Here is a 14,696-nt window from a genome sequence, read left to right on the forward strand (position 1 = left end):
TTGTCTTCTGTCGACTGAAAATGACATCACAACTACTCACAACGACCAATCACGGCTGACCTGTTTTCTGAGTCTGAGCCGTGATTGGTCCTTGTGAGCAGTTGTGATGTCATTTTCAGGCGACAGAAGACAAAATGGCCGCCCCCGGAGATGGCTAAAAACGAGTGGATTAACACTTATTCCACAAACGCAAAATTAATCAGAATGGCTCGTGTCAACTAGTGGGCTTGCATAGAACATATTCTTGAAAAAAAAGATGTTGGGCTTGACTTCCGCTTTAAATAGGCAACCTGGGAATTCTCTTTGTTTAATGTTTAGCTTGACTTCAACTGGGATTGAAAATAAACAGCTTGAAGCCTCTTTTCTGGAGAATTGTTTACTATCTGTCAAACTGCCACTTGTTAAGTGAGCCAAGTTCACTGCCACCATACCTAGCTCGTATATTCGAGCCGCTAGTACCTCAAGTCACCACTGTATTATAATATTAACAATTGGGTAATCATACCATCGCTGAAAATAAGAATTAAACACACTTTCACAGTATTGCAAGAATGCAGTTTTGGGAATCATACTCAATTTGGACCTGTAAGTTAGAGTGCTTTTTATTCCTCCGTCTTTGAATTTGCTTGTGATTTCTCAGATGCTTTCTGTTCTCATGTTTCTGATCTCATGAAGCCAAGCAGGAGAAGGTTCGTCAGTCCAACACGAATCCAACTGATCCCTGCTATCAAAAGACAAAATCCTTTTAATCAGATCTCATTAACTGCGCTTTTCTCTTCGCTGCGGCTCACAAAAGGAGCGAGTGTGCCTGATTAAAAGAAAAAAAAAAAACCTGTGGGGGGGGGGGAGGTCGTCGCTCATTGCCGCAGAGTGAAAAGCAGTCACCTGCCGTTTCACTGTGGGGAAATTGGAGGAGAATTGAAAATGATTCGGTGATGAATGATTGCGACTGCACGCCAGCAGTTCCTTTTAAGGGGCAATAGCGTTGATCTAAATCATTGATGACTCTCACTGATTCGACCCATGTTCAGGTTTTCCATTGGAGCGGTCTCGAAACGTCTTTGACACCTCTCACTGACAGTAACGCACGCCATGTTCACACAACAATGATGGAACTATGAATGATAGCGTTGGTATCAAGAGGTTTTAGTTGTGTCGAGTATGCCCAAAAATACAGTCAGCATAGAAAAATCGTAGCGCAATGGAAGCTCGAGCCAAATACCCCGAATACAATTATGGATGCAATCAAGCCTCTAAAATTGCTCGGCACATCTGCCATGAATGAAAGCCTCAGCGCTGGTTGTCGGTGAGCCGTAACGGAGACATATTGTAAGTCTGCTGTCATTTTTTTTTTTTTTTTTTTCCTCCGTGTATTTTCACCAAAGAATGTCAGGGAACTTTTTCTGAGCCCCCTGTAAAGTGAAACTAAAAATGTCATCTGAATTTGACACGCCACAGAAGAGTGTTGTTAACAAGCCTGTCGCATTTGAATGGATACGAAAATCGCCGGGAATGTAAAATGAGGTTCCAGGATTTGTGAAAAATAGAGAGCTCGTCCCAATCGTTGGACGCTGCGGGCGTGTTCGCGGAAAACACGACGTGTTGAACTTTCACCTGTGACTCAAATATGTTTTTACGTCTGGCATGTGCCTACACATCCCCCTCTGTTTGAACGGAAATATATCGGCTTAAAGACTAGCTCGCGGAGCGGTGTTGTGAAATTCCCTCCGACCACGCAAGTGTTTTCGTTGGAATTTTGTAACTTTTTGTCCTACCTGTCGTACATTCTGTTAAATGCGGTGCATACTTTCCGGTACTATTTTCGTTTTTATTGAGTCTTATTTGACTAATTCATTGCCTCCAAAATACTTTTGGCGTGTGTTTTCCGCCATAGCTTTTAAGCATTGTGTGTTTTCTTGTCGTAGCTTTTGAGCATAATGTTGATCTGTTGACCACATTCGTGACGCAGTTTATTTATACCACACTCAATTTTTATATTCAATTGTCAGGATGTCCTACCTGCTTGCGCCTCCGTGTAAGTATTTTCTTTAAGAGGGAAGTCAACCCCGACGTATTTTTTTTTTCAAGAATATGTTCTATGCAGGCCCACTAGTTGAAACACGGCATTCTGTTTAATATTGTGTTTGCGGAATAAGAGTTAATCCACCCGTTTTTAGCCATCTCTGGGGGCGGCCATTTTGTGACAGACGTGACGAAATGGCTGCCCTATGAGATGGCTAAAAACGGGTGGATTTTGCTGCTAAACTCATTTTCCACAAATGCAATATTAATCAGAATGGCGTGTTTCAACAAGTGGGGCTGCTGGGAACACATTCTTGAAAAAAAAATATATCTTTGGGTGGACTTAGGCTTTAAGGAATTTTTAAGTTCTACCTATTAGGGATGTAGGGAGTAATCGAATATTGATTCGATTCGATTAATCGAAACATTTTGAATGTGTAGATCAAATTATGCGCTTGCGCCAAACCTCATTGCGTATTGCGGTTGTGGATGGCTGCAGAACCACACTAGTGCACAGAGACAAGCATGGTAGCAATTTTTTAAAAATCGAATCGAAAATCGGGACCTGAAAATCGAATCGGGGCTTGAGTGAAATGTTACATCCCTACTACCTATGCATCTAAACAAAACAGGCCAAAAGCAATATTTTGTCCGTCAAATTAACCTCCAGTGGGAAGTTTCGCATGGGTCGGACATTTTGGCAAAAGACCTAGCTAGCTAAAGTAAATCGCATTTAAACCTGGATAGCCCCTGATGAAATGAAGACGTTGAGTACAGTGGGGGAAGGCTGACTCGTGACAGAAACCACAAGTACGTATGTGGGCTTCATTTTTTTCATTGAAGAAGAAAATCCCAGCTAACGATGGGCGAGAGGCACCCTGGACATTCTTCATTAGTTTTAGCATTTGTTGCTAGGTGGAATTCATGGGGCGCAATCATTTGCGCTCGACGGCAAACTCAGACATTACTGGAGATAATCCTGCAGTTGAATCACTATCCTGATAAAATATTGTATCTTTTTTCCGCCACAGTGCCATCTGCTGTATTTGTATCTGCCCATTAAGGCTTAATATCCACTGCCGATTGCAGCGCTGCTCGTGCGCCTTTGGTGGAGCAACCGTAGTATATTTTCATTAATGCTCACAGAGAGCACACAACTAATGTACTTTTTTTTTTTTTTTTCAAAGTATCATTTTGAAACCAAGTGCACTTAGCCGAGAAAGATGTCCGTGCAGGTTTAAAACGCCGGAGACAGTCGTCGGTCTCATGGTACTAAGCCAGGGTGCAACCCTGCGCCGAACGTACGATTCGAGACGTCAACATCAATATAATCCCAAAATCGATTTCCTCCATTTTAGCAGTTCGATTTGAAAACCACAGGGACAGTTTCAAATGTTTCAGTCACAGAGAGTGAGCAGTAAAGAAAGGGATAAAACATTCATCTTTTATATTTGCCTAATCATTTGGATGCAGGCGGATATTACTCTGTGCAATTTAGCTGCCATCAAGCATAAAGCACCTTCAAGAATACAAGAAATGTTGTTTTTTTTTTTCTTCATTTTAAGTGCGCATAATAGTATTGCCACCGGTGTAACCATTATTTCAGAAATCAGAGAAAGCCAGCTTTTATGAGCAAATGATCATCCTGTCACATTCAACTGCTGCTCTCCATAGTTTCCAAAGAAATAAATAACCAAACTGTCAAACTCTGCTTAAAGTCAAACCCAATAACAGTAAAGCATAAGTAGCCAGATAATTAAATGTCCTATGGCAACACTGAACACACACACACACACACACACACACACACAAAAAAAAATCATCCATTCTCTGGATGGATTATGTTTCAGTTGTAAAAGTGTAGGTTTATTATATAATGGCAGTCCTTATGATGTCATTAAAAAAAAGAAAGAAAGAAGAAAAGAAAGAAAAACTAATATATATCAAGCACCAGGTTGTTGTTCTGTTTTGTATTTTTACTATATTTTGCATGTAAATATGGTGTTTATGTTCATGTATGGCAACAGATGGTCTCGCTGTTTGTCTTCTGTATCCAAGAAAATATCATAAATATCTCAAAGAGCTCTGTTTCCTAAATGAGATGAACACCACAAAAAAAAAAAGTCAATCTTGCTATGTCATTCATTGTGTACGTAATTTATTCACGTTTGTTTACACATGTTAATATTGAATCGTTTCAACGACATACAATTGTTAATACAATTTTCAGTACATCTTGAATATATTTTTATGGCAGTAATCTAAATAGCATTTTGGAAAAGAGAGACTGCTTATTGATTCTGAAAGATTTACAAAAATGACTGTAGTGAGGAAAATAGAAGGATCATTTTTTTTTTCTCTTCAAGCCCACCCAAAAATTGGCTGCAGGATAAAACGATTTCGAAAAACAAGTTATGTTAAATGTGAGTTCAACGGGAGCTCATTTTCCACCAGCGTTACAATGTGAAGGAAGCATTGCTGTTCATTTTAAGGTTGTTACATCAGCTGAGATACTTTAATGCATACACATTATTACACACAGCCCTCAATAAGTTTTTGGGGTATTTTTAAATAAACCTGCAGTGGAACACCAGTGCACTTTAGAGCATCTTTTGAAACGGTTGGTAATGGAATGAAAAGTGGTGTACGCTGCACTCGTATTTTCAACCTTTCAACCGCTTTTTTACTACGGGGGAGAATGGGGGGGGGGGGGGGGTTGGGGGCGGACGGTAGGTGTTGGGGTCCGTGTCGGCAGCAGTAGCCAACATAAGATATATTTTTGTGTGTGTTCAGATGAATTCAAATTGTTGTTCACTGTTCTTTTCTATTCTGTGTTCACTGCGAACATTCCCGAGCTTACGGTCGTTGGATTTGCATTTTTCAAAAGTGAATTTGCCTTGACCCATGAGAGGTCTTTTTAATTTCTCCTGAGATCGACTTCTTTCAAATGTTTTTTCTACTTCCGTGTTCCCCTTCATGGAAGAAAGGAGAAATCTTTTAATTTTAAAAACCCCCCACGGACTTTTCTGTAAATGAAAATGCTCCACGACTGGGGTGAGATTTTCTTCTTACTAGAAATGCGTGACTTCTGCACACATATTTGAGCCTAATTTGAGCCTGATTCCCCGCTTATGATTTAGTTGCCTCTAAAAGATTATCCTGAGCTATTTATCCTCTGGTGTGGGGTGTGCAGCCACAGACTCCGTAAGTGTGACTTAAAACGCAAGGCTAACCAATTAGGAAGCTTGCGCTTTTAGCAGGCACAAACAGAGGAACAAGTGGTTGCATTCAGTTTTGCAGAACGTGTCCCCCACGTCATTCACCGCCGTCAAAATAACAAGGAGAAGAGCAATGCAGTTACCAGATAATCCAACCGTTATTTTACCTTCTTGTATTTCTCGTTTTTTAATTTTTTTCCAACACTCCGGATTAGGGCTGAGTATTGGCAAGGATGTTGCAATACAATACGTATCACGATACAAAACTATCACGATATTGCGATATCGCGATATTGTGATGTTCCACCCGGTTAATATCAAAATTACATGAAGTTGCTGTATACGTTAATCAGAAGATATAGGTCAGAGGACAAATTGAGTCCAAAAAAGAAAATGGAGTGTTACACACTGCCATCATCAGCTGAAAAATCGATATTATATTTGGCGGCCGAAAATTGCGATATATTGGCAAATCGATTTTTTTTCCACACCCCTACTCTGGATGGCCTGTGTCACCATTGCTGCCTCTCACAGGTCAGTCTTGATACTATGACAGACAGCTGGAGACTCAGGATTGTCGATAAAGATATCGTGTATGTGTGTAATGTGCTGTGTTGGTCATCTTGGGTAAACAGCACAGTAGGAAAGCAGTAAGAACACAGATGCCCATTTTTGATGTGTGGGGGTCTCTCAAAATCTGTTAAGATGTTTACTCTTCTAATTAATGTGTGTACCATTGCCCAAGCTCACCCTTTAAGCATCCAAGTTGAGTTCAGAACCTTGACTGTCTCTTATGAGATAGTTTGCAGATTCAGACTAACGCTGTTATCAGAGTTAACGTGCCAAAAAAATGTGATCCACTGATGTGTTGGTAAAATCTTCAATCGTTCAAACAGTCGGCATCTCTTTGAGCCAAACGTAACATCTCACAACCAACATTTAAATCCCTTTTTAAATTCCTCCTTTTGGTGCACAGTTGCTGAAGTTAACCGGTGGCAAGATACTGAGATTCATTTGCATATTTATGGAATGACACATTTACAAAAGAATGTTGTTTCCCCTTCCAAAGAAACGGTCTTTTCAAGCCCAACCAATAATTACAATGTACTCTATCCCCTTATTTCAAAGCATTTCAATGTGCTTTGTTGACAAGATTCATGTTAGAGCTACAAACGTGGGAGATATGAACAGTAATAGTTTCACATATCAGTTTTGTGGGAGTTGACCAAACATTTTGTAATGAGTGTTATAAATTTACTGGAAGCTACACATTAGGTACGTCTAAAAGTACTACACAGGATCAAGACACACTGCAGATGTTGATTCTAGCTATCTAGCTAGCTAGCTTGCTTGCTAGCTAGCTAGCATCTCCCACGGTCTCTCGCTGTCTATCTATCTTGCCTCTTAATTCTGTACAAATATTGGATGCCCGGGATGTGGATGGTTGTAATTTGTTGTCGGCAAAGTAGAAATAAGCTTCTTTGTCGATGATGGTACGTAAAATTCTGCGTGCTGCGATGGCTCGATGAACTCTGAAAGAAAACCATTCTCGACCAGATGCTAACAACTGCGGGTCTAGTAAGCCCAGGAAGCTATATCATTTCATGTATCATATTATTCCTTTTTATTGGTATTGTCAGTGAGGGGAATCAACTGTGTGTGTGTGTGTGTGTGTGTGTGTGTGTTTTTTGTTTTTTTTTAAGGTTCCATGGCGTTGACTTAGCTTGGGGTCGCGCATTCAAGAAAAGTGGTAGACCAGACCCTTGCAAACCAACCTCTGGTTGTTATTGCGATGGCGTTCCTTTCCTGAGCACCACTTACGTGCCCTTTTTTAAGATACAGAAAGTGGTCAGGCACCGTGGCCTTGTAATTCTGATCAAATTAAAGAAATATGACTTTGACCTCAGTACATTTACTTTAAAAGGGAGAGTGAATAATATAACTATATTCTTGTCACACACATCAATCCTCTTGCATATAACATGATAATATTTGACAGTTAAGAGCGATACTTGGCAGCATTGATTTATCCAAAGCAATTTAACATCAGCCGGGCTTGCGGCTTGCAGACAAACTCGCCACAGATCATTGTATTGTAATAGCAAGCTACGCCAGTTCAATGGACATCTGCTTTCTCTTTAATTATGATGGAAATCAACTATTGTACAAACAAAAATAAAGCCAAGCTTTTTTTTTTTTTTTTTTCTTCTTCTTTTTTTTTTTCTTCTAAAACCACACTGGCATATTGTGTTGATTTCAATTGCTCCTCGGGTGTTGTCCAATATTGTAGTTTTGAGTCTGATTTAAAAAAAAAAATAACTTGATGTGCTTGTCATCGACGACCGATGGACCTTCCGTCGGTACTGATGGACTGTCTGCCGCTGTCATTTTCATACCCAACACTGGTAATATATATTTTGATACCTGGAACATTTCTGAATTTGTGAAAGAGCACATGCAGGCCTTACTTGGGGATATTGGGCCCTATGCCATATAGTCTTAGATAGTTGCTCTCTTGGCTTACTGGAGGTCAGTTTTTAGGGCTTCGGCAGTGCTCCTCCTCCGTCGCCTTGCACAAAGGAGTAGATAGTGGTCTTGCTGCGGGATCGTTTCACTCCCCCTCTCCTGATGTGCTGGCCTGCCCCCTGTTATTTCTTCCACACTCTTGAAAATGTGCCGGTAGATATTGTTAACCTTCTGGCCATGGTACTTATGGAGGTGCTATCGGGGAGCGATTGTGTAACCTGAGGAATGTTTGCCAGTTGCAGATATCACTTCTTCTTGTAACTAGAGGCAAGGACAATAGAAAATGCAAAACTAGTCAGGTATCGGCCAGAAAGAAGGCAAAACGGCAAATGATCTGTGGCCACTATCAGCAACGCAATTCCTTAAAAGACAAATCAACCCACACACATTTTTTTTTTCAAGATTATGTTCCCAGCAGGCTCACTAGTTGAAACACGACATTCTGATTAATATTGCGGTTGTGGAATATGAGTTAAGCAGCAAAATCCACCCCTTTTTAGCCATCTCTGGGGGCGGCCATTTTGTCACTTCTGTACACTGAAAATGACATCACAACTGCTCAGAGCTCAGGTAACGACCAATCACGGCTGACCTGTTTTCTGAAGCTGAGCTATGATTGGTTACCTGAGCCCCGAGGGTGTGTGATGTCATTGTCAGTCGACAGAAGTGACAAAATGGCCGCCCCCAGAGATGGCTAAAAACGAGTGGATTAACTCTTATTCCACAAACGCAATATTTATCAGAATGCCTTGTTTCAACTGGTGGGCTTGCATAGAACATATTCTTGAAAAAAAAAAGGTTCGGGTTGACTTCTGTCTTGATAATTGCCGCCGCTGGAATTGGGCATCTTATGATGAGAATCGGGCTTCTTCCGATTGTGGATACAAATTCGGATCGGATGTCTGTCAGTGTAAGTCACAGCGAACAACAGAAATGAACGCTTTTTTTTTTTTTTTAAATGGCTGCCGCAAATCTGAACTTCAGAGAAAGTGTAGGCCAAATATAGCGCACCTGAAGTGTGTCGACCATCGAATAAGCAAATGATTACCAATGGCGGCCAGTGGAGTAATGTGGAGGTTATCCTAATTGAAATCCATGGGCGGGAATTGTCAGCCCAGGCCAACTCAATGGTACGTAACTTTTCAAATTTGCATTATTTTATTAAATTGCATTATTGAAACATCATTGCTTACTCCCATGTTGACATTTGTGGAGTTACTTCTGTGTAATTTTGAGCTTCCGCCCATGCCGGTTGTTCATTCTGTAAACACATCCATATTGGATAGGTGCCACTTGAAATGTACATTAAAATAGACTGTAAGTCACGACAGAAAAACAAAACAAAAAAAAAACGTATGCAGGCAATAAATCCAAACTGGGCATCTGGACCTGCAGTGTATATCTCGCCTCCGTCCCTGTGTGAGCCCGCTGCTGGCCAGCTTTCAAGCTGTGCGCGGCATCTACGTATATAAGGATTCTTCATTTGAATGCCTGAAGCACAATGATGTTCCAAAGCAGCGAGCTAATTGTCTCAAATACGATGAGATTCTTTTTTAGGAATTCCAACCATGAAGTGGTCTTTTTTGCCCACACCCTGGAGCGTGCAGTATAGTACCAGCGATGAATTCTTATCTTCCGGTCAGCACTACTGAAACTAATAAAAATTCCAAGGTTTTGTGGGATTGTATTTCCGGACGGTGGATAATTGCCACATTGAGGGCTTGAACTTCATTCTTCCACTTGAGTGACTTTGTTTGTCATTAAGCTACCACAATGGGTTCACTTTCAAATAAGGAAATGATTGCAGGTACGTCTAACAATAGATTTTTAATTGACTCCCAACTTAATTTCCCTTATTTTAACTGAGGACTAAATACACAGCGTCATGCTTGTTTGCGAGGCACGGTCAACAAAACGCCCCAAAACGACTGGAGAAGTTGGCGAGTCGAATAATAACGCCAATGAAAAACTCAATTCTGCTCCATCAACATAATGGAAATGTCTGCGAATGTTAATTCCTCTATAATTCAACAACAAATAGCATCTGTTGTTTGTGCTTAGGAAAATATATTGCAGTTGTATCATATACACTATATGGAGATCTTCATTAAAACCTAAAATTGCATCACGTTATTAGTGCAGCTGTAATGTTTTGTTTGAAGACATGTTATGCTCTAAAATCGTTTTTTTAGGGTGGTGACTAACGACAGCCTAAATTAAAGTGTGCCCTCAATTTTCATCACTCTCTCACAGCTGTTTAAATAAAGTACACACTATTCAACGGTAGCCAACAGGAAATTAAAGCAACACGCTTCAGAGTAAAAGTGCAGTTGTAGTTGACATGGGTGCCAACGGTTTGGTTGCGGCTGATGATTTACTGCCTTTTGTTTGAAGTAAATGATTACTTGGCACGCAAATTTTTTTTTCATGTCCTGGTGGATTTGAAGCAAAGGGCCGACTTCAAAATAAAAGCCTACCAAATACATGGCTCAATGCCATGCGATGCTTTTATTTTGGAATTGAGCGTGTTGGCAAAATATATATTTTTTTGGTACTTGAAAGATTTTACATTGTACTTGAAGGATATTTTTTTTTTTGGTAATTAAATAAATGTTTCTTTGTATGTGTTAAACATGCCAAACAAAATGCATTAGTATGTTTATGATGTTTTGTATTTGCAAAGCACAGAGTTTGTGAATTGTTGGGTGTGAGTAAATCATATTTTGTGTGTTTGTGAGGTTTTGGCATGATTTTAACTCTGTAAAAGGCACGAATGAACTCTTTGAAACTTTTATTACTGTAATATTCGAAAGGTTACTTTTACTTATGCCAAAGTGTCTGCTTTTGATCCCTTTTCCCGAGTATGGCTTTCCAGCTACTTTTTTTTAATTTTTTTTAATTTTTTTTACACGAATTTATGGTAGCAACGTGCGTTCTGTGTCGTTGCTTTATTTTGACCGTCTCTCCCGGAAGCAGGCTGCGTTGATGCTCCGCGTTTGTGTGCTGATCGGCGTGGACTGTGCAGCTGCTTTACTTACTTGGAGCAAAGCTGCCTGGAGCCACTCCGGTCATGAGGGGAGCACTACAGCACGTCGCTCGTTGGAGCTTCACCCTGGCCGGAATATTCCTTTAATCTTTGTATCATTAGTTACCGCTTTTTAAAACGCCGAGTTGGACCATACAAACAGGTGTGATGCATCGCACCTGTTTAATGTCTTCTATGTGTTTGCGTTCCACAGCGAGGTAGACTATTTTGACTCTTTTTTTTTTTTTTTTTTTTTTTTTTTTGGGGCACATTTTACACTCGTTTCGGGACTTTTTGTGATTATTTTTTCCATCTCACTGGATGCTGCTTGCCGGGTCGTTGCTCGAGCCCGACAGTAGCAAGCGGCTTCGAAGGGCGTGAATTTCTTTCTCTCGCTTTTACCAAGTGGACGAGGAATATATGTGCGGAGATGCTGCTTCTGGTGCCCATTCTGTGGCTGTGGCTGCTGCCTCTGAGCCGAGCGGCTCCCCCGCAGACCGAGAGGGAGGACACGGGGGTGGTAAGTTACTTACTACGGATGACTTTTTTTTTTTTTTTTTTTTGTCCCCGTCCCCCCCTCACCCTCAATCTGCTTGCATGCTTACTGAATTCGTGAACCTCTCAAAAATATCCTGCAACTATTTCTCCATATATTGCACTTGCTGTGAATGACTGCAGCCCAATGCTCGTATATGCCATGAAAAAAAAAAATGCACGTTTGGGAAGCCTCCTCCTCTTTTTGAAAGGATATAGAACGAAATACTCATCCGTCATCTCGATCACTTGTCCATCCATTCACACTCCCATTCACAGCTCTAAACAATAAGTCAAACTCCATGTTTTTGATGTTTCCCTCCTCCTACGTGTTGTTGTTTTTTTTTTGTTTTTTTTTTTTTGGGCATGTGGGAGGAAATCAGAGATTCAAACCCAGAACCTCAGAACTGTGTGTCGGCCAGCCACTCATCCACCGCCCCGCAGGAGCAGTTCGTTTGATAAATAAATGGATGCGAAGGGATTTTATCCAGCTTTCCTGACAGCATCCCGTGCTGATAACAAGAGGAGCTCACTGTCACAGTCGTTAGCCCACCAGGCATGAGAGATTATTACATCAAGGCTTTTCTCACTCATGCAAATTGCAAAGGGAACTTCCCGTTTGACTGCCGCTGAAGCTAAACGTCAGGTGAATGACTTATCCGCTGTAATAAAGCGTATTAAATGTCTTTTAAATCCCCTAAATGCTGACGTAAGCGTCGCGCAGGTGCACGCGGTCATGACAAGTCAGATTGGAACTTGCAAATCTTGAACGCGGCACAATTCCCGCTTCTCGGCCCTCCTAGTCTTTCTGTGCTGGAATTGTAACAATATGCTCTCCCCGTACTTTCATGGATTTTCCACAAGTGCTTCAGGTTCCCCTCGGCGTGGCAACGGGCGAATGAATGGTTGTTTGCGTCTGCCCGCGCAGACCAATCCATCCATCCGTCCGTTTTCAGCGCTTCCCCTCATTAGCGTAGCAGGTTAGCTGGAGCCAGTGGCATCTGACTGTGTAAAAAGATTCTCTGAACTGTTTTTAACTTGTCGTTCAACACAACCTCGTCTGCATAGAAATTGGGACCTCAGTCATATGGCGTCTCTGATAGTGTAGTGGTTAGTCCCCAGGTAGTGATTGTAGAAATGCAAGGGTGAATGAGTGTGTATCTCTTCAGTAAACGTGTCCGTTAATGAGTGGCGGCCATTCCGGGGTGTTGACATCCTTCCGCCTGAAGTCAGCTGGCATAGAGTCCAGAAAATGGAAGGACAAGACATTATTGATAGGTTATCGCTTGCATTTGTTGGTCTGTGAAATTTTTTGTCCCGAATCGGCAGCGGTCAAATCATCGAGCATTAATCGAACCGACTTTTCTGTTCGTTTGACAAGAACGATCTCTTCGATTCCGGATGGAATATTTCCCACTTCTCGGCAGTCTCACGTCGCTGAGTCCGCGCTCTTCTCCTTTTGTCGCGCTGTTTTCATATGCATCACTTTAAATTCTGACAAAGTGATTCCATTTTTTTAGAAATTCGAGCTAGCGCTAGGAATTCGGTTGGCCTCCTCAATGTTACTTGGGCGAACGGAATCGTTTTTCAGCTGTAATACATCCACGCACTGTGTCCAGTGTGATGTGTAAAGTGCAGGCACATGTCGACATCTTTGAGTGGTAGACATTAGGCCTTTACACGATCAGGATTTTACAGCCGATCACCGATCTGCGAGTTAAAAAAAATAAATAAATAAATAAAAAAAAACAATTCCACCCCAATATGGATATATATATATATATATATAAATATATAAGTAGAAGTTGGTCAGTAAAGGATGTGTACTAAAATTAAGTAAATTACAATTCTCAAACGATTGTTTGACCTTAGTTCTTCTGTACGGATGCACAGCAATACCAAAATACATACTTTTAAAAGCTCATTTATGATATTGACTGACGATTGAAGATGAAAATGAATGACATTTTCAATATAGTGATAACTAGTTTTCAGACATGTAAGATGTAGTTTCAGTTAGTATTCGTTTTTTTTGTGTTTTTTTTTAAAGCATTTTCGCTTTCATTTTATTTCGCTACCCGCAAAGTTTTTTTTTCAGTTTTTTCGCTATTTCGTGAGTCTTTGGGAACTACAATAACCTGGATCCAAACTCAATCGCCCTCATTCGGGATGGGAGACGCTTTTCCCCGAGATTTCCAGTCGCATTTTGGTTGATTTCCAAGTTGCGTGACTGCAGGCGCCCTCAACTTTCCAGGTTCTATCCAGTGTATTAGCCTTCGTTTTGAGTCTTGCTGTTCATTTCTTTGCCCGGCTTGTGTGCATGGCAACGGCTTCTCCCGGCGCTCGCTGGCAATTTCAAGTTCATTAGCGATAGGGAACATAATTTAACAGAGACAAACAATCAATGTGAGCGGCCTGCATTGTTGATGAGTCGCTCGCGTGTTGTCGCCGTGGCGCTTGAGGGGAAACTGGACCACGTTGCCGCACTTTCCCCTTCCGACCGCATCGCAGCCAGGTGAGCGTCATCACAAACCCAAGAATATGAGCAGCACTTTACGCCAAAAGAATGATGGCATCATTTGTCTCGTGACTCCCTCGCAATACGTTTGCGCACAGCACGTTGTGATCTCAGCGTCCGCTGCAGCGCACGTCAGCGCCGTTATTGCCGCGATATACTGAGCAGCCGCAGCGCGCCGATGTGCCGCTTCAGCACTTGAGTCATAACATCTAAAACACAATACGCTTTTGCTTTCTGCTCATCGGGTTATTTTCCCCAGGAGGAACAGCGCCCCCCCCCCCCCCCCCCCCCCCCCGCCACCCCTCCCGCTGAAGTATACAGTAACCGATGAGCTTCCCAAAGGATCTTGCACACCTGAATGAGCAGCACTTTCCCGCTTGACACGCCGAGAATGACACGGCCGGATTAGGGGACCAAATGACTTGATATGAAGCCGCCCGTAGATTTGTAGGAATCAAGTCGATGCTCTTTGTGTTGTTTTCCAAGGATCTTGAACATTCACGTTTGATGACATTTCAGGCGTAAATGAGCGATTCAATTGATTGAATGAATTGTTATTTTTCATACGATGGAAGATTCTCTCTCTGAATGCCGAGCAGATTTATGCTGCCCAGATGAGTTGGGCCGTAACGACTGTTTGTGTAGATGGAGTATCTCGTAGCGCCCTTAGCTGGTGTTACCGTTTTTTCTTGGGTCAACGGTACCTCTGCGAGTTGCTATAAAGTAGCTCACTTCGCTTTGTCTCAACTGAAAAGTCAACATGTTGGCCCACTCGTTGAAACACAACATTCTGATTGATTTTGCGTTTGTGGAATGTAAGTTAAGCAGCAAAATGCACTCGTTTTTAGCACTC

The 14,696-nt window shown here is 41.6% G+C and overlaps 1 protein-coding gene across 2 annotated transcripts in view; it reads left to right on the forward strand.

Annotated features, from left to right (window-relative positions):
• The first annotated feature begins 10,759 nt into the window (after positions 1–10,759).
• The window catches only part of LOC147135730 (matrix metalloproteinase-17-like), a 71,325-nt gene continuing 67,388 nt past the window's right edge, over positions 10,760–14,696 (forward strand). The window contains exons 1-2 of one of the 2 annotated variants that reach the window (XM_086054194.1): positions 10,760–11,009; positions 11,198–11,311. In XM_086054194.1, the coding sequence (XP_085910320.1) occupies positions 11,222–11,311 (90 nt within the window). In that variant the 5' untranslated portion in view covers positions 10,760–11,009; positions 11,198–11,221. Of the gene's footprint in view, positions 11,312–14,696 lie in introns of both variants that reach the window. The other variant, XM_086054193.1, reaches the window with a different exon arrangement.

The sequence above is a fragment of the Filicampus tigris genome, chromosome 15 (genome assembly GCF_054856515.1).
Source record: "Filicampus tigris isolate MCC_2025a chromosome 15, RoL_Ftig_1.0, whole genome shotgun sequence".
In the NCBI taxonomy this organism is placed as follows: domain Eukaryota; kingdom Metazoa; phylum Chordata; class Actinopteri; order Syngnathiformes; family Syngnathidae; genus Filicampus; species Filicampus tigris.